At 45.5% G+C, this 21,311-nt stretch overlaps 1 protein-coding gene across 1 annotated transcript in view; it reads left to right on the forward strand.

Moving 5' to 3' along the window:
• Positions 1 to 18,570, forward strand: part of LOC129706793 (heparan sulfate glucosamine 3-O-sulfotransferase 2-like) — a 74,017-nt gene extending 55,447 nt beyond the window's left edge. Inside the window, exon 2 of the mRNA XM_055651282.1 lies at positions 15,609 to 18,570. Coding sequence (XP_055507257.1) covers positions 15,609 to 16,227 — 619 coding nt within the window. The 3' untranslated portion in view covers positions 16,228 to 18,570. The remainder of the gene's footprint in view (positions 1 to 15,608) is intronic.
• Positions 18,571 to 21,311: the final 2,741 nt, after the last annotated feature.

Here is a 21,311-nt window from a genome sequence, read left to right on the forward strand (position 1 = left end):
TCCAAACAGGACCTCTCGCCCACCATTCCCAGTGTTGGGGGTCTTGGATAGAATAGAATTGAATAGAATGCATTTATTGTCATTCAAACCTAGGTTTGAACAAAATATAATTTCTACAGTTTTTTACATTACAACACAATCCAAGACCCACACTTAACACAGTTTACATAAACATCCATCACAGTGAGTCTCCAACATCTCCTCACTGTGATGGATGGCAAAGTTTTTATCTCTTCCCTTTGTTCCCTCTCCCGTGGTCCAGCAGTCCAACTGCAGTGTCGAGGCGAACTGGGGCTCCGATGTTAAAGCCCCCGGTGGGCGATGGTAAATCCTGAGGCCGTTTAAGTCACGCCGGGCGATGTTAGGCCCCGGCTCCATGCCCTTAAACCCGCCATTCCAGCGGGAGAAGTCACCGTTGTGGAGCTCGGAAAAACGGTCCCCCACCAGGGACCTGCGAGCTCCCAATGTTCCCGTCCACCGGGTCTGCGGCCGGTGCCTCCGAACTCCAAAAGTCGGGTCACAGCCGCGCGCCACCACAGCTCTCCCCGCTCCGAAGTTGGCCAGCTCCACGATGTCCGTTCCGCAGGCTCTGCAACTGGAGCCCTCAGGTTAGTCCCGGCCGGAGGTCACCGCCGGCTCCACGATGTTAGGCCCAACGACATCCGAGACCCGACAGGGAATAGTCGGGTCCCCGCACAGGGAAGAGATTTAAAACGGTTTCCCCCACAGCCCCCCCTCCACCCCCCACATATACACAGCTAAAAAAAATAATAACAACTAACTCAAGACATACATTTAACAAGACAAAAATAAAAAAAGACAGACGACTGTAGTCGAGCCGCTGCCGTTAGGCGCCGCCACTCCCACTGGATCTAAATGAAGGCTTTCACTCCATTTTTATTAGCCTTTCAATACAAACCTAGGCATCATCTTCCTGGCACATCAAGCATAACACCACATAGGGCTCTTTGATCCTGTTTTTAAAAAGATGCTCTCCGTATACGTAATCATGGAATGCTGCACAGGTACCGCTGTACTTTTCCCACCCTCTCGACTTGCACTGGAGTTCTGCTCCAAAGTCCCAAGGCCAGCATTCTGACCATCTAATAGTCATTATTATTTTCCTCACGTTGCAAGTCTACCAGACATTACTGGGCACTGCCACACCATTGAGACCATTGTGGGCTCCACCTTTCCTTGAACATCATTGCTGGCTTTGATTTGTACTTTTCATGCCTTTCGTTCATTTGTTCTTTTCATGACTGTTAACTACTTAGATTAACATAAATCACCTTGGGCTTTGGGGAGAGAGAGCAGCATGTCATTGCCCTTCTGCAGTGAATTCCCACTTCACACGAGCTCTCAACTTCACACTGTGTTTGAATCAGATTCTTATTTAGACTCACTCTGCAGGACAGCGTACAGTGTGGAGTAATTAGTGTAATGTTCGTCCTTCATTAGGTGCTCCATGTGTCCAGAGAATGGAAGCCCTCGAGTAATCTTACTGCAAAACCTTAGTGTAATTATTCCAAGGCAGCATGCGGGCAACTGCGATGCTGCCCTTCACCTCATTACTGCCAACTACCACCCCCTTGCACTATATCCGATGGTGTTTCTTGAAGCAGGAACTTCTTGATTCCCAAGAAGTTTTTGACAATCGAAGGATGTCTAGTTTAGTTTAGTTCAGAGATACAGTGTGGAAACAAGCCCTCCGTCCCACTGAGTCCGTGCCGACCAGCGATCCCCGCACAGTAACATTGTTACCAAGCCACTTTGCCTACAAACCTGTATGTCTTCGGAGTGTGGGAGGAAATTGGAGCTCCCGGGGGAAACCCACCCACTCAAACTCCAGCACCCATAGTCAGGATCGAACCCGGGTCTCTGGCGCTGGAAGGCAGCAACTCTACCACTGCACCACCATGCCACTCACCATGTCCTTGACTCACCATGACAGCCAATTACGTATTTTTGTAGTGTAGTCATTGTTATGCTATCCAGAAACGTGGCGGGTTCACCCAGCTCCCAAGTTCTAGAGCAGTGATCACATCATCTGCTGTTGAGAGCCACCAACAACACTTGTTCACAGTTCATTCATTAGATGTTATCCGTGGCTTCTTCAGGGCAGCACAGTTACTGCTAGTCTCATGATTCGAGAGATCTGCATTCAATCCTGTCCCCTGGTGCTGTTTGCGTGAAGTTTGCACATTCTCACCGCGACCAGGGGAATAGATCGGGTAAATGCACAGAGTCTTTTGCCCAGAGTAGGGAAATCAAGAAATCTGGAGAGAATTGAGTGGAATATGAGAGGCAATAAAAAAAATGGAATTAAGTGGGATTACATAGTGGTGTCAATAATTGAAGGTGACATGTCTGCTGTAAAGCTCAATGTCTCTCCACCTGTAATCAACCAACTCATTTATTATCATTTCTAAACTAGTATCAACCAAATTATTTGTCTGATTGTGTCTTTGATTTTAAACTGAGGAGTATTTTGTTCAAAAGTTTCCTGACAAACATTAATGGAAGTGACGAGTGTTAGTATTAGACGTTAAACCTTTAGACTTTAGAGATGCAGCGCGGAAACAGGCCCTTCGGCCCACCGACTCTACGCTGACCAGCGATCACCCCGTACATTAGCACTATCCTATGTATTAGGGACAATTTACAATTTTAATGAAGCCAATCAACTTATAAACCTGCACGTCCTTGGAGTGCGGGAGGAAACCGGAGCACCTGCAGAAAACCCACGTGGTCACAGGAAAAATGTGCAAACTCCATACAAGCAGCACCCGCAGTCAGGTTCAAACCTGTGTCTCTGGCACTGTAAGGCAGCAACTCTACTGCTGTGCCACTGTGCCGCCCCATTATAATGGAGCTAAGTGGCTTTAGTAACACAAGAACTCTGAATGTATAAAAGCCAGCTAGTTGAAGTCACTTGCCACAAGCAGAACTCCATCACAGTTGTATCCATGATACAGTGGGCAGAACTCCGAGTGAGATAGAAATGGGCTTATTTCAAATCCAAAAGCATAAATTCATCGCTCGGCATTAGAATGGTTGAGGTACAGAGGGGTAAAATCGAGGAAGATCTACACTGTCAGAAGGAAAGAAAAGTAGTACTGCACTGTTGGAGGGGCGGCAGCACTGAGAAAGGTACACTGTCAACATGGTATCACTGGTGGAGTGCAGCTTTGTCAGAGAGTGCACAGCACTGTCTAAAGGAAACATTGGGAGCTCTGTACTTCAGGGGAGCACTATTCAAGTGCAGCATTGTCAGAAGTAAAACCGAGGGAGATCTGAATAGATAGAGAGCAGTACTGAGGAACACTGCATGTCAGGAGGCAGTCTGGGAGTGTTCTGGACTATTGGGGGTAGAAGTGAAGGAGAGCCATACTAGGGATAGTACTGAAGGGAAGATGTACGGCCAAACAGCATGTACCCACAGAGTGGTGCTCTGTCGTAGGTCAGTGCTAGATTATCAAAGCTGCAATATTTTATGTGAGAAAAAAGACACAAAGTGCTGGAGTAACTCAAAAGGTCAGGCAGCATATCTGGAGAACGTGGATGGGTCGGGATCCTTCTTCAGACTAATTGTAAGAGTGGGGGGGGGGGGGGGGGGTAGAAAGCTGGAAGAGTAGGGGGGCAGGACAAAACCGGACAGGTTATTGGTGAATATACGTCTCCTTCTCCTGAATTTTATGTGAGACTTTAAACTTGGATGCTGTCTGCTCTTTTTTCGCTATTTTTTCCCCCAATAAAATTAACTTTTAATTACACAATGTAGTGATGTGGGAGGGCTGGTTTGATGATTCAAAGCTCCGTGTGTGATGGTGACACCAGTACATTCAGAGAAGGCTGGTCTCTTCATGTGGAAGAGAGCTTGGCCTGTGTGGGTGATTGGTTCATGCCCACACAGTGGTATCGGTGGTGCTTGGTCCTGGGTCTCCCCACCAGAATGGACACAGGGGATGCGCTGTGCAGCTGAGAGAAGAACAGAGGTACAGAGAAAACAGATACAGATACAAATTCAAAACAGCGGTGAATGTGGATGTGTGGATGGGTTTGATCAAGGAATTCTGCAAAGTAGGAATGAATGAATAGAGATTTTAAGGTACACAAAATTGCTGGAGAAACTCAGCGGGTGCAGCAGCATCTATGGAGCGAAGGAAATAGGCGACGTTTCGGGCCGAAACCCTTCTTCAGACTGCAGACTGATTGAGATTCTATCTGGTGAGAGTGAATGAGTAGGGGGTTGGTTCAGTGTAGCTCATGGTCCAGTGTGGATCTGCATGGCGACAGTGAATGGGTGGACGTTTGTTTTTAGTTTAGTTTAGTTTTAGAGAAACAGCGCGGAAACAGGCCCTTCGCCCCACCGAGTCCGCACCAACCAGCGTTCCCCGCACATTAACACTATCCTGCACACTAGGGACAATTTACATCTCTACCAAGCCAATTAACCTACGATCCTGAACGGCTTTGGAGTGTGGGAGGAAATCGAAGATTTCAAAGAAAACCCATGCGGTCACGGGAAGAAGGTACAAGCTCCGTACAGACATCACCAGTAGTCGGGATCGAACCCGGGCCTGCGGCGCTGTGAGCGCTGTAAGGCAACAACTCTACCGCTACTCCACCATGCCGCCCAAGTTGGAATTTGTAACCCAGACTAAGTGACAGTGATTTAGTCCACTGTGGATCTGTACAGCCAGAATGACTGGTGGTGGTCTCGTTCAGTGTGGATCTGTGCAGGAGGAGTAAATGGGAGGTTGGGGGACGGGATCTGAAATTCTGTGCAATCTTGATCCAGTGGTTTTTTTCCCCCGATATCCAATCTGTACAACAGAAAGAATGGGAACAACTACCTTTTGATTGTTTCTGTCGAACATGAGAAAATGGAAAGAAATACAAGCCCTCTGCGCCATAGTGAACACAAAAGGGAAGGAACCGTATTAATTTAATTTATTCCATCACAAAATCTTGGCTTTTCTGCAAGCCCAACTCTTTGTCCATTTGTTTCTCAATGGTTCAGTAGTTCTTGTCATTATCATTGAGGTACAATGAAATTCTTTTTTTGCATACAGAGCAGGAAGATTATTGTGTAGGAAGGAACTACAGATGCTGGTTTACACCGAAGATAGACACAAAAAGCTGGAGTAACGAGTGGGTTAGGCAGCATGTCTGGAGAAAAGGAATGGGTGACCTTTCGGGCCAAGACCCTTCATCAAATTGAGAGTCAGGAGAGGGGAATGAGAGATATGAAAGCTATGATCACATTGAATGGCGGTGCTGGCTCGAAGGGCCAAATGGCCTGCCCCTGCACCTTTTGTCTATTGTCTATTGAAAAGCTGTATCGAACAAATGAATGAAGGATATGCAAAAGGATAAATCAAAGACAGCAATCATGATCAAGGAAAGGTGGAGACCAAATGATCCATTGTTGGTTGTGGAGAAGGTGATATCAAGTAGATACAAACAATGAAACTCAGCAGGCCAACAGTGAAACTAGTACAGTGACTAGGGTGGGGGAGGGACGGAGGGAGAGGATTACTTAAAGTTAAAGAAATCAATATTGATACTGCTGGGTTGTGAGCTGCCCATGCAAAATATGTGGCACTGTCCCTCCAATTTCCATTTGGCCTCACTCTGACAGTGGAGGAGGCCGAGGATAGAAAGGTCAGTATGGGAATGGGAAGGGGAGTTAAAGGGTTTGGCAACCGGGAGATCACGAAGGCCAAGGCGGACTGAGCGAAGGTGTTCAGCGAAATGACCACCCAGTCTACGATTATTACCTTGTAATTATCAAAGGTATTTGCACTGTGCCGTTGGCAGGGAGATGGTTAGATATTCTCCTATGGAAGTGGTCAATGCTTGGCTGCTGTGGAATGTATCTAATTTGCCAAATAACACCCAAGCCTGAATGTTGTCTACAACTTGGTGTAGATTGTGCCAACATGGCACAGACTGAATTATGTAGTGAGAAGTTGCAAAAGTAATGGAACATTGTGCAATCATCTATATGCAGACTGTCAAGCATGTTATACACATCATTAGTTTCCCACCAGCCTTATTTATGAATATGGTTCATAGAGACACAGTCATAAAACACTGGCTCTTTAATATTTCTGCAGGTGCTCAACATCCAAGCTTAACTAATGAGGTTCATCATTCTTGAAAGGTGGGACTCAGAAGATTGAGGACCTATTTGAAATGTTCTGGGATAAATCCAATTAATACCCATTAACCAAACAAATATTTACAGCATTGAATGCAGCTGAAATGTTAAAACCAATGAGAACAGGTTCAGGTACATATCCAAAGACAGACAGGTATGTAGATAAATTGGCTTGGTAAATGTAAAACTAAATGTATCTAGCGTGTGTAGGATAGTGTTAATATGCAGGGATCGCTGGTCGGCGCGGACCCGGTGGAGCGAAGGGCCCGTTTCCGCGCTGTATCTCTAAACTAAATTAAACTGAAAAGGGTGTTGTAGGAGCCACGTTTATAATTAGTCTGGTGGGAAACTAGTGTTGAAACCCACTCCATTCCCGTGTCCTTGCAGAATTGCAGTCTGCACAAGGAACACAGATGGCTAATACTTGCTGACATTCAGGCAATCAAAGTACAGGATGATATCTTGCCTTGCTGTATAATTTTCAGAGAAATGTCATCCTCTGTGAAGGATTCTGTCTCCCTTTTTTTTAAATGCCCAGGTAGTTAGTTCCTCCTGGGGTGTTACTCTGTGAAAGTTTGCTACCCAAGAAGATAAAACATAGAACAACACAGCACAGGAACAGGCCTTTCGGCCCACGATGTCCGTGCCAAATCTACAGATGTGCCGTAGAAAGATGGAGTGCAGACACAAAAATAGCCTGGATTAATTAAAGTGGTAATGAATGAAGTTGGTGCAAGGAGAAGGTAACAAATGTTACATTGTCCTTGCAACCATCTCTGGTTAAAGGTGAGTGCGTTGCTTCTATTCAGCTCCAAGAACAATTCACGAGGGGGTTATTTCTGCTCCCAAGCCAAGCAGGCTTGTCAATTGCTACCCTTCCATTTCATAGGGTTAAAAGGCACAGCAGCTCACTGCACCCTTGTTTCAAGGGGAGAGATTCACTCTCAGCTGATGACTCTCCTGTTCAGTGTGTACCTCAGTGTCACTTCCCCGTTGTATCACAACCGGATGTGTTATTTCCTGTTACATTAATCCCCAATGTGGCATTCCATGGCTGCATTACTCTGAGATCTATTGCTCCCCGAAGTATTGTTCACAAAGGAATAATGTCCCTGCTCTGTTACCCTCTGATGGATTGCCCTCTGCTCATTATTCCCAGCAGTGTTTCTGCCTCTGCTGTGATACTCAATTTTATTCTATCTGCGTGGCCCCCTGTAGTGTTATTCCTGATGGACTGTGCCTGGCCTGTTTCGCAGAGGTATGCGGTCTGCAGCTCTGTAAACTCTTTGATGGATTGTCCCCTGCTCATTATTCCCAGCAGTATTTCTGCCTCTGCTGTGATACTCAATTTTATTCCATGTACTGTTCGTGGCCTCCTGTTGTGTTGTTCCTAATGGAATGTGCCTGGCTGTACTGTACCCAGGGGTGTAAGGACCTTTGCTCCATTACTCTCCTCTGATATCCCCCAGCTCTCTTACGATACCCACTATATATTGCTCGGTTGTGTGGGAATGCAGTCTGAAGAAGGGTTTCAGCCCAAAACGTTGCCTATTTCCTTCGCTCCATAGATGCTGCTGCACCCGCTGAGTTTCTCCAGCATTTGTGTGTACCTTCGATTTTCCAGCATCTGCAGTTCCTTCTTAAACACTCTATATTGCTCAGTGTGCATTCTCCAGTACATGACAGATTGTTCCCGGCTGCAGCATTCCCATGGAAATGAGGGATACTGTCTCCCGTATTTATTCCCAGGTAGATGGTTCCCTCCTGGAGTGTTACTCTCTGAAAGTTTGCCACCTAAAGAACAGAGAAAAGTGCAGCACAGGAGCAGGCCATTCGGCCCACAATGTCCATACCAAATCCACAGAAGGGCCGCACAAAGCATTTTATCGTGATGCATCACAGCCTGGTTTGGAATCAGCTGCACCCGAGATCGCAAGAAATTGCAGAGAGTCATGGACACAGCCTAGACCATCACACAAACCAACCCGCCTTCTGCTGACTCCATCTATACTTCACGCTGCCTCGGCAAGCCCACCAGCATAATCAAGGGCCAGTCACCCTCTTTTCTCCCCTCTCCCATCAGGCAAAAGGTACAGGTTTTTGAAACTGCTCACCTCAAGATTCAGGGGCAGTTTCTTCCCAGCTCTTATCAGGCAACTGAACCATCCTCCCACCAGCTAGAGAGCAGTCCTGACCTCCCATCTACCTCATTGGAGACCTTTGAACTGTCTTTAATCGACTTTTTCAAACTGCGTGTTGTATCTTGCACGACATGTTGTACTTTGTCCTTTATCTACGGATGGCTTCATTGTATTCCTGTATCGCCGTTTCTTTGACTGGATAGCACACAAACAAAAGCTTTTCACATTCCTCGGTTAAAGTAACAATAATAAGCTAAACAAAATTGATGCCAGGTTAAACCAATCTAGTTTGCCTGCAGGTGATCCATATACATCCATTCCCTGAATTTTCATGTCCTATCTAAAAGCCACTTAAATGCACTATCGTATTTACCTCCACTCCCAGTGCTTTCCAGGCACCCACCACACTCTGTACAAAAAAACCTGCCCACACATCTCCTTCACATTTTGCCCCTTTCACCTTAACCCATGCCCTCTAGTCCTTGGCATTTCCACCTTGGGAAAAGATTCTGACTGTCTACCCTATCTACAGTATGCTCTCATCATTTTATATACTTCTATCAAGTCTCCCCTCAGCTTCCGACGTTCCGGAGAAAACAATCCAAGTTCGCTCAATAACTCACAGATACTTGGATTAAACTCCCTCTGCCATTTCTCTCTCCATTTCTGTAACTAATCTCTATTCTGCTGAATTCCATGCTGTCCACACCTCCACCACTTTTGGTGTCATTCACCAACTCATCTACATTTATGATCAAGTCGTGTACATATATCTCGAAACAACAGCGGTCCCAGCACAGATCTTTGAGGAGCTCCACTGACCATAGGCCTTCATCCAGAAGAACACCCTTCCACCACAACCCTCTGTCTTCTATGAGTAAACCAGTCACTGTGGATCCCATGCATCTTAATCTCCTGGATCAGCCTACTGGGAGGGACTTTCAGAAATGCGTTACTAAAATCCATGCAGATACTATCCACGGCCCTATCCTCATCCATCACCTTCGTCATCTCCTCAAAAAACTCAATCAAGTTCGTAAGACATGACCTTTCGTGGACAAGGTAATAATTAACCCATTCTCTTCCAAATGTGAGCAAATCCTACCCCAAGGAATCCTCTCGAATAGCTTCCCTACCAATGAGGCTCACTGGCCTGTAAATGCTTAGATTGTCTCTATGTCTCTTCTTGAAGAAAGGAACAACGCTGGCTATCCGTCAAACATCCAACACTTGCCTGTAGCTGGGGAAGGAACAAGGAGCTTCATCGAGGTCCATGCAACCTCCTCCCTTGCCTCTCTCAATAACCTGGGATAGATCTTTTCAGGCCCTGGGGATTTTTCCACTTCAATGCGCTTCAAGAGACCAAACATCACATTATTAATTTCAAACTGACCCAGCAGATTAATATTGATTAGTACTGATTTTACTGTCCACCGTGGTCATCTGCTTAGTGAACACAGATGCAAAGCATTCATTTAACACCTCACCTACATCCTATGACTCCAAGCCTAAGTTTCATCCTTTATCCTTGACAGGTCCTCCCTTCATCTTGGTTGCTCTCTTGTTTTTAATGAACGTAAAAAAAGTCTCCCGATTTTCTTCAATCCGACTCGCTGGGATGGCTGAGGGAGGGGGCAATAGCTACAGGCACAGGTTGGACAGACTTGGATCATTTTCTCTAGAATGCCGGAGGTTGAGGGGAAACCTGATAAAAGTATATAAAATTATGATAGTTGTAGAATAGGTAGACAGTTGGAACCTTTTTCCCAGGCTGAAAGCATCAAATACTAGAGGTGGCTGGGGCAAAGTTTAAAGTTTTTTGTGAATGCCTGGAATCCACTGCCGGGGATGGTGGTGGAGACATATATGACATAGAAACATAGAAAATAGGTGCAGGAGTAGGCCATTCGGCCCTTCGAGCCTGCACCACCATTCAATATGATCATGGCTGATCATCCAACTCAGTATCCTGTACCTGCCTTCTCTCCATACCCCCTGATCCCTTTAGCCACAAGGGCCACATCTAACTCCATCTTAAATATAGCCAATTAACTGGCCTCAACTACCTTCTGTGGCAGAGAATTCCAGAGATTCACCACTCTCTGTGTGAAAAATGTTTTCCTCATCTCGGTCCAAAAAGATTTCCCCCTTATCCTTAAACTATGACCCCTTGTTCTGGACTTCCCCAACATCGGGAACAATCTTCCCGGCATCTAGCCTGTCCAACCCCTTAAGAATTTTGTACAGTGACAAGAATCAATGATAGTGACATTGTAGAGACATTTACATAAGCACATGGATATGCAGGGTGGGGAATGGAGGGATATGGATTATGTGCAGGCAGATAGTGTTGATCTTGGCCTTAGGTTCGGCACAGATAATGTGGGCCAAAGGGCCTGTTTCTCTGCTGTATTATTCTATGTGGATGTGATGGGCCAGTCTTGTCAAGTAGTTAAGAGACAGTTTTCCCTGCTGATAGGTGATGGATACATGAAATAAACTCCCAGTGAAAATCAGTGACAATTCTTACCTTTGCAGCAGTCCTGGGTCAAGGCTTGTGAAAGGAAATCGAAGGATCAGTAAACATCTCTCCACTGTCCAGAGAGTGTGTGTGTGTGTGTCTGAGCCACTTCACTACAGGCTGTATATGAGGGGATGATTATGCACTGACGCTGTTTGTAACGGTGGCTCAGCTGCTGCCTCTCAGCCTCAGTGACCCAGGTTCGATCCTGGCCTCCGGTGCTGTACACGTGGAGTTCACACGTTCTGTCTGTGGCTTCGTGGGTTTCCTTCCGATGTTTCAATATTCCTCCCACGCCCCAAAGATGTGCAGGTTGATGGTTAATTCATCACCATCAACATTGTTGAAAACATTAGCGACGCAGTGCTGCTGGTTTCCAACGGGAACGGTGACGGACGCACCACACATCTCTGTCCACCAGTTCCTGCAGACTTCCGCCACTGGAAGTGTAGGATTTTGGTGTGAATGATTTTGGTAAAATGAAATTAAAATATAATTGGGTGGTTGATGGTCAGTACAGACTTGGTGGGCCGAAGGGTCTGTTTCCATGCTGCATGGCTTTATGACACTTCTGTCGATATATTTGTTCGTGTACTGTAATTAAATGCATGGGAGACTGTATCAAGTGGAAGTGAGTGGGGTTCAGGGATTGCAATGTGAGGAGCGCTCTCAGTCCAACATTAAAGTGAGGCTGTATGTGCAGGAAGGAACTGCAGAGACTACTTTGCACCGAAGATAGACACAAAATGTTTGAGTAATTCAGTGGGTCAGGCAGCATCTCTGGAGAACAGGATTACGCAGGTGACGTTTTGGGCCAGTCCCTTCTTCAGACCCTTACATTAAAGTAACGGCTTCTATGACCATTCCATCTATCTGCCAGAGCCATTTTATGTACATCCATCAATGTTGCAAATCCAACAGCTCTCCTCCGCTCAGTCCGCATCAGGGAACTTCCAAGACTGTGGAATTTAGCCCCTGTGCCTTTAATGCTTTGTTCGTGACTGGCAATGATCATTCCCACCCCTGCACGGAATTTTCAAATAGCACGCACAATGTAGGTTGGAGATTTCCCCATTATTTCTGAAAACAAGTGAGAAGAATCCAGATACGGTCAGGGCTTCGGGCAGGCCAGGGTAATACTGGATGGACATACACTGAGATTATAGGAAGGGGGGGAATGCTGTTGAGAATAAAGAGTTGGTCAGTTGACAGATAACTAGAAGTCAAAATCAAGTTAGGGCAATCGTATTCTAGAACTAGGGGTGGCATGGTGGCGCAGTGGTAGAGTCACTGCCTTACAGCGCCAGAGATCCGGGTTCGATCCTGCTTATGGGTGCTGTCTGTACGGAGTTTGTACGTTCTCCCTGCGACCGTGTGGATTTTCACCGGGTGCTGCGGTTTCCTCCCACATTCCAAAGACGTACAGGTTTGTGGGCGCGGACCCAGTGTGCGGGCACACCTGTTTCCAAGCTGTATCTCTCAAGTCTGCAGTCTAAAGATTATATACTGATTCCCAGAAAGTAAGAGGCAACATAAAGAAATTACAGATGCTGGAATCTTGAGCAGAACTCAAAGTGTCGGAGGAGATCATTGGGTCAGGCGGCATCTGTGGTGGGAATGGACAGGTGACGTTTTGGATCGGGATCCTTCATCATCCGGATTGGAGTAGGGTTGTGAAAGCTGGAAAAGGGAGGTTGGGGCAGGACAAAGCTGGGCGAATGATAGGTGGATGCAGGTGGTGTTGGTGGGGGGGAGGGGAGTGCGATTGGCAGATGGGTGGAGTAGGTGACAGGTTAGATATGAAAAGGAGACAAAACTGGAGAAGGAGAGAAGAGGATTGAACTATTAAACCAGAGGGAAGCAGATAGGTGAACGAGGACAGGGATGGGGCAATAGAGGAGGAGGGGGATAGTGGGAGCAACTGTGAGCTCAAGGGTTTGGGGAGCACAGGAAAGAGAGAGGGGGTAAGGAGGGTTTTACTTATAACTGGGGAAATCACTGTTCATACCGTTAGGTTGTAAGCATCTCAAGTGGAAGCTGAGGTGCTGTTCCTCCGGTTTGCATATGGCCTCACCTTGGTAAAGTAGGGAGGAGGTGCAAATGTGGGAACAACTGGAGATGAACTTTGATGAGGGATGTTGTGATACAACAGTGGCAGGGAAGGTGTGCGGAGATAGTGTTGAGGAACTAGAGATACATAAGGTGGGCGTAGTTTTGTCAGATGCGCATTTATATGGATCTTTTCACAGCCTTTGGAACCTCGGGCAGCTTTAAATGCCATTAATTATTTCTAATACTGGGTCGCTGTTGAAATGGAGGAAATGTGGCCATGAATTAGCTCACAAAATACTTCAAAGTGATTATTTCTAGATTGCCCAGTTCACTGATGTTGACTGGGAAAAAAATTGTAGCTAAGGCAACACGGCTAAAAGCCACCGACTGTTGCCACTGGATCTTTCAATACCTACACCTGAGAGGAGGCAGGGTTTAATAATTGCTCATTTGCTTCATGTTGCATTGAAATAACAGCCTAGACTTTGTGCTCAGTTCCCTGTGTAGGTTTAGGTTGATTATTGCCACGTCTACCGATGTACAGTGAAAAGCTTTGTTTTGCACGCTATCCAGACAGTTTGGATACACCGTACATCAATGCAATCAAGTATAGACAGAGCAAACGCAGAGATACTGAGCGCAGAATGCAAGGCAGAACTGACTCATTGTAGCACATGAGTTCCTTAGACAATGTCCACAATGGGGTACAGGTGAATCAGACAGTTCCCTAGCTATGGAAGGTCTGTTCAGAAGCCCGATAACAGAGGGAAAGAAGCTGTCTCTGAGTCTGGTGGTGCGCACTTTCACCTTCTGCCGGACAGGAGCAGGGAGAAGGATTGACTGGGGTAGGACAAGTCTTTGATTTTGTTGGCTGCTTTTCCGAGGCAGCATGAAGTGCAGATGATGGGAAGTCTGGTCTCTCCCTGTGATGGACTGGGCTACACCTCTAACTCTATGCAATTTTAAGTGGCAGAGCTTTTCCCAAACCAAGCTGTGAAAAACAAAAGCTTTTCACTGTACCTCGGTACGCGTGACAATAAACTAAACTAAACTGTGATGCAAAGCCAGCGTATGTTTCCCTTATCCCTAACCAATGTGAAGAAGATCTCAACACAAAACGTCACCTATTCCTTCACCCGCTGAGTTTCTCCAGCTTTTTTGTCTACCTTCGATTTTCCAGCATCTGCAGTTCCTTCTTAAACAACATGCTGCCTGTCCCGCTGAGTTACTCCAGCTTTTTGTGTCTACTTTCGTGCATCTGCAGAAGTCCATAGGAGTCACTGGAGACATGGAATGGGACGAGGCAATGACCTTCCAACTGGGGCTCAATGAGCTCACCTAAGTAAAAATACTTCAAAAGAAAGGTATTAGAAAGCATCCACCAGGAATGTGGCCAGAAAAGGAAGTGTGATTGGGCTGAAACGACACTGATGGGATCAGGTTTAATGAACTAAACACATTGGGCAACAAATACTCAGTCCAAGGATAATCTCTGCGGTTGTGGCCAGCAGAGGAAGAACAAGGAAGCGTTGCTGTAATCCAATCGCTTCAGAAGGAAGTCAGTATCACATTTACAGTTCACCAGTCAAATTAAATTTGAAATAGAAGATTCATTTAACCCTCAAACCAGCATTTGTCCTTCAGGATTTAAAATCAAAGTGACCATCTCACCAAAGCACGATTGTCGGTCTCAAATAGTTAGTTAGTTTAGTTTATTGTCACGTGTACCGAGGTGCGGTGGAAAGCTTTAGTTGCGTGCTAACCCGTCAGCGGAGGGACAATGCACGATTATAGTCGATCCGTTTACAGTGTAGAAATAGAGATTTAAGAGTGTGGAGCGATGGAAATATGTGATTGTAAAATCTGCTTGTGTGGCTAGCATGCAAATAGTTGCCTGGGTTGGGCGCTATCTTTATACTGGCCCCATGACTAACACAGAGCAAAGATTGTCCAATCATCTGTCTCTAGGTCCATGAATAAACTCCTCATCATATACTCTAGCCCCTATTCCGCTGATGCTGAATTTCCTTCGATGTCCATTTATCTTCCACACAAAAAGTATTTTTTGTTCAATTCTTTTCAAATCTGGGTTGAAAACATTCCTAGAGTATGAGGAATCAAGAACCAGATGACATATGGTTAATGTGAGGGGGGGGGAAAGATTTAATAGGAACCTGAGGGACAACATTTTTACACACAAAGGGTGGTAGGTATATGGAACGAGCTGCCAGAGGAGGTAGTTGAGGCAGGTACTATCACAATTTCAAAAAAACATTTGAACAGGTAGATGGATAGGAAAAGTTTAGAGGGGTATGGGCCAAACACAGATAGATTGGACTAGTGTAGATGGGGCATGTTGGTTGGCATGGGCATTGGGCTGAAGGGCCTGTTTTCGTTCTGTGTGATGCTATGCGTATTGTTAACCTTGTTAGTCAAAGGGTGATACATGTGTGGAATTCATTGCCACAGACGGCTGTGGAGGCAGAATGACAGATTCTAGATTAGTAATGGTGTCAGGGAGAAGGCAGGAGAATAAGGTTGAGAGGGAAAGATAGATCAGCCATGATTGAATGGTGGAGTAGACCTGATGGGCCGAATGGCTTAATTCTGCTCCTATAACTTATGAAATTGTGAACCGTGTTCACCTTCCATTGTTTTAAGCAGCCTGGAGATAATTTCATAGATTGCTGGTGAGTTTTCTAAATCGTGTCCCTTTTGCTTTCAGAAGCTTGATGCCGAAGACGTTGGATGGCCAGCTGACCATGGAGAAAACGCCCAGTTACTTCGTCACCAGGGAGGCACCAAAGCGCATCTTCTCCATGGCAAAGGTCACCAAGCTGGTGGTGGTGGTCAGGAACCCAGTGACCAGAGCCATTTCGGATTACACACAGACACTGTCCAAGAAACCCGAGATTCCCACCTTCGAGGTGCTGGCCTTCAAGAACAGGACCCTGGGTCTGATCGATGCCTCTTGGAGCGCCATCCGTATTGGGATCTACGCCTTGCACCTGGAGAACTGGCTCCAGTTCTTCCCCCTCTCCCAGATCCACTTCGTCAGCGGGGAGAGGCTCATCATTGACCCGGCCGGAGAAATGGGAAAAGTCCAGGACTTCTTGAGCCTCAAGAGGATCGTCACTGACAAACATTTTTACTTCAATAAAACCAAGGGATTTCCGTGCCTGAAGAAACCTGAGAGCAGCAGCCTGCCAAGATGCCTCGGAAAATCTAAAGGAAGGACTCACGTCCAGATAGACTCAGACGTTATTGAGCAGCTAAAAGAATTTTACAGACCATATAATATAAAGTTTTATCAAATGGTGGGACAGGACTTTCGATGGGACTAACTGTTAGCTGAATTACACTTTGAGAAAATAAAGGAAATAACATTTATAAATCTTGCACCATACTCACCCAAGTGGTTTGTGATGACACATACAGTGATGACATCCAAGTCCATGGATATTTTTAAGGTGCAGATCAACAGATTCGTGATTGGTACGGGTGGCAGGGGTTATGGGGCGAAGACAGGAGAATGGAGTTGAGAGGGAAAGATAGATCAGCAATGATCGAATGGCAGAGTAGACTTGATGGGCCAAGTGGCCTTGTTCTGCTCTATAAGTTATGAACACGATACAAGCCAGGCTGTGCCAGAGCTCACATGATGGGACCCTGAGGTTCGACAGAGAGCTTAAGGATCTCCCTCCTGCAATGGGATTTAGGGAAGTCACTGCTGCAAACAGAAACAGACACTGACCAATAACAAGGCAACCATGGGGGATAGCACAAACAAACCATAGGACCCAATGCTGGTCCTGCCACTAGAACACCTGTAGCAGAAACCATTGTAGGGGAAGCCTTTGGGAAAACAGGACCAACCACTGGACCAACCACTGGCCCATCCACTTGAAGAGAAACTGAATGTGCAGGGGAAGTCCATTGGGCAAACAGAATTGGGCAACCATAGGGGAAGGCTACTGAAGTACCTGCAGGGGAAATTAATGGACAAACCAGACGAACCACTGGGGTAAGAGAACAGACAAGTCAGGCAAGACACATTCACACATTCACACAACCACAGAATAGTCACAGCATGGGAGGAGGCCACTTAGCCCATCAAATCTATATTTGCTCTATGTCAGAGCGATTCAGCTGATCTTTCCCCTCCACGGCACGGTGGCGCTGCAGTAGAGTTACTGCCGCACAACGCCAGAGATCCGGGTTTGATCTACGGGTGCTGTCTGTACGGTGTTTGTATGTTCTCCCCGTGACCTGCGTGGGGTTTCCCCTTTCCTCCCACACTCCAAAGGTTTGTAGGTTAAGTGGTTTGGTGTCATTGTAAGTTGTCCCTAGTGTGTGTAGGATAGTGTTAAACCCCTAATCCTGCAAATTCATGCTTTTTGCACGCCTGACCCCTTTGAACATTTACATGAATGATCGGTCTATCCCCTCCCTGACTTGAAACACATCTCCACGACACCCTCGTAATATTCTCTACCATAAATAAACACCTTAGCTTCTCCAGTCTATCCCCTGTTTCACCTTTTAGTAAATCTCGTCCACAACTCCTTCTCTTCAAAAACCTTGACACCACTCCTAAAATGTGGGTCCCCACTACCAGACACATTACTCCAGTTAAAGCCAGCCCAGTGCTTTATGGATGCTTGCTGAGATGTTCATATAGATGTTCACTATCTTGCTCTTGAACTCTCTGCCATTAATTATAATCCATGTAACGCATGGACTTCGCTGACCATTTGCTTGACCTGCCCAGCCGTTTCCAACCAACCATACTCGCACATCCCCAGATATCCCAATTCTTAAACACCTTTTAAAATTGTATCCTCGAGTTTATAATTCATATTCTCGTGCAACCTACAAAATGCAACCTGTCATGCTTTGTAATATTAAACTTTATCCATCACCTTTTCACCCATTCCAACAGTCTGTCGATACCTTCTTGACACTTATAGCTATCCCTGTCAACATTTGCGATGCCTCTGAGTTTTCTATATATTTGGAAATTGTGTCACATAAGCCCAAGCTTCAATTATTAAAATACGTTAGAGTACTGGTCCTAGTAATCACCCTGGGGAACTCTATTGGATTTTTTTTTTCCCAGGTCAAATAAAATGATCTTTCACCACCAATGTTTGTTCCCTGCTGCTTAACCAATTTTCTATCCACACTGCTACACAGCCCCTTTCAGTCCACAATCTTAAATCTAGATGACAAGCCTATTGTACAGCACTTTATCACTTGCCATAAACACACAAGTTGATTACAATCCCACCATAAACCTTCTCTGTCATAGAGGCACAGAGTTATACAGTGTGGAAACAGGCCCTTCACCTGAACTTGCCCACACCGATAAACATGTCCCATCTGCACAAGCCCCACCTGCCTGCATTTGGCCCATATCCCTCTAAACCTGTCCTATCCATGCATCTGTCCAATTGTTTCTCAAATGTTGCAATTGTACTTGCCTCCACTACCTCCTCCGTCAGCTCGTTCTATACACCCACCACCCTTTGTGTGAAAAAGATATCTCTCCGGTTCCTATTAAACCCTTCTCTCTTCACCTTAAACCTATGTCCCCTGGTTCTAGATCCCCCTTCTAGTTTTCTGTGTGTTTAGATAGATAGATACATAGATACATAGATTGTGTATCTTTGTAGACAGTTAGATCTATTCCTGCGCTCACATGAGTCCTAGCCTGCTCAAACTCCCTATAGCTTAGTCCTGGCAATATCCTCGTAGATCTTCTCTGCACCCTTTCCAGTTTGACACCATATTTTCTATAACATGGTGCCCAAAACTGAACACAATAATCTAAATGCAGCCTCACCAACGTCGTATAGACCTGCAGCAAGACTTCCCAACCTATGCATCTATACGCAATACTCTGACCGATGAAGGCTTCATCTAAAAACTCTTATTGTTAATTAGGCACAATTTTCCTGGAGTAAACTGGGCTAACCTCTGGAACAATGACAGAGGCATTCTCTAAGTGAACCACTGAGAGATGCAATGTCAACCCCTGGGCTATTCACGTGGGCTACAATAGTGATTAGCATTAAGGCAATCACAAGGGCAAACAGTAGTATTCACGGGTCAATGAGGAACAGGCATGAGGGCACACAGCCAGGCAACAAGATTAACCACTGGAACAACCAGTGGCTTAACCTATGGGGAAACTACTGGAATACCATTGGGGTAACATTTTTCACACGGGCATCCAAATGACCTTTTTGAAATGATGTATGTTGTATTACACCAATATTTTTGACGTGATCATGCTGGTCACCAGAAGACATACAGACACTTTCCCATCGCAGGTTAGCACTCGCACTCCCATGTAAAGAAGTGATTGTGTGTTCAGGCCTCTCCTTCTCTCCCGTCAATGATTTTTCACCTACATGGATTATTTTACTGCAACTATTAACCTATCTTTACTACTCCCTGTGGGTGTTTCAGTTATCACAGGTTTAATTATCTTGGGCTTATTGCTCCAGAATCCACCGCTGCATGACCGCTGTATATTATTTTTCTCTATATTCTTGGCGTGTGGGTCTGTAATTATAGCTGGTGTGCCTTCTGATACAGAGTATCCTGTTTCAGAGGGAAGAGTCAATTGCATTGGGTTTCGACTAAAGGCCCGAAGCAGCTTTCCGGCCCCAAAGGATATCGGTGAACTCTGTCATGGGGCATCTCTATCAGTTGTTCACCAATTTAGGAAATACTTTAATTGCGATTTTTTAAATTTAATAACTGGAATAAACTCTTAACTCTTAACTCTTTTTCTTACCATAACAGCCACCTGACCTGCTCAGTCCCATAGAATGTTTTTTTTTAAACTTTTAACACAAAGTGCTTTAATGAGATTCAAACTCTGGGATAAATATGAACTTGGTTGGAATGTTAAAAAAAATAGGCAACACCGAGGTAGGCAGGGATATAGAATGGTCAGGGAAGACTATAAACTTACGATATTACACAAAGTCAGGATCACGCCAACTCATCTCCCCAATACTCTGATGGCGCAGCGGTAGAGCTGCTGCCTTACAGCGCCAGAGACCCGGGTTCGATCCGCTGTCTGTACAGAGTTTGTACGTTCACCCTGTGACCGCGTGGGTTTTACCCCGGTGCTCTGGTTTCCTCCCACACTCCAAAGACGTACAGGTTTGTAGGTTGATTGGCTTGGCATAATTGTAAATTGTTCCTAGTGTGTGCAGGATAGCGTTCACGCATGGTCGGCGCAGACTCAGTGGGCCGAAGGGCCTGTTTCTGCGCTGTGTCTCTAAACTAAAATAATAGTTCAATGACAAAACTGCAATTGTGTTCTTTCTGGCAGGAATAATTTAAAATGTATGTATTCCAAGAAATTAGACTGTACCCATGCAGGTGCGCTTAAATATTCAATTAATTTTCTCCCCTAAAAAAACATTAGTCCATTGTTCGGTTATAGTCATACAGTTTGGAAACAGGCCCTTCGATCCAATTTGTCCACACCAACCAACATGTCCCATCTACACTAGTCTCATCTGCCTGCCTTTGACCATATCCCATGTCAACCAAAAAGCTGAAATGTCTCAAAATTTACAGGCATATCGTACTGTATGAGCCTGTCTCATCACACGATCTGTATGGCCTGTCTTTGTGCCGCTGGCTTCCATCAAAGTCTTCAATGCTAAATTGTTGTTATTGTTTTTGTTGTTATTGTCAAGCAACATCAAGTAGTCACAGTGGTAATATGGTGAAATGCATAATCAATGGTGAAACAGGTAAGAAATGGTAGACACAAAATGCTGTAGCAACTCAGCGAGATAGGCATCATCTCTGGAGAGAAGGAATGGGTGACATTTCGGGTTGAGACCCTTCTTCAGACCTGAAACGTCACCCATTCCTTCTCTCCAGAGATGCTGCCTGTCCTGCTGAGTTACTCCAGCATTGTGTGTCTACCTTGGATTTAAACCAGCATCCGCACTTCTTTCCTAAACAGATATGAAATTATGTCTTCATAATTCGGAAAGAAGGAGCAGATGTTTTCCTTGTCGTAGGAATTAGCAATGTGACGAAGTGTCAACTTACGTACAAATCTATAGCGGTTCATTGCATAGCATTGAGCCAAATATTTGGATTAGTGAAATGTTACTAACATTTCTCTTTGACAGATTTACAAGTTAAAGGAGTAGAATTAGGCCATTCGGCCCATCGAGTCTATTCATCCATTAAATCATGGCTGATCTCTGTCTGCTAATCCCATTTTCCTGCCTTCTCCCCATAACATAGAAATTAGGTGCAGGAGTAGGCCATTCGGCCCTTCGAGCCTGCACCGCCATTCAATATGATCATGGCTGATCATCCAACTCAGTATCCCGTACCTGCCTTCTCTCCATACCCCCTGATCCCTTTAGCCATAAGGGCACAA

This window comes from Leucoraja erinacea, chromosome 20 (genome assembly GCF_028641065.1).
Source record: "Leucoraja erinacea ecotype New England chromosome 20, Leri_hhj_1, whole genome shotgun sequence".
Classification (NCBI taxonomy): Eukaryota; Metazoa; Chordata; class Chondrichthyes; order Rajiformes; family Rajidae; genus Leucoraja; species Leucoraja erinaceus.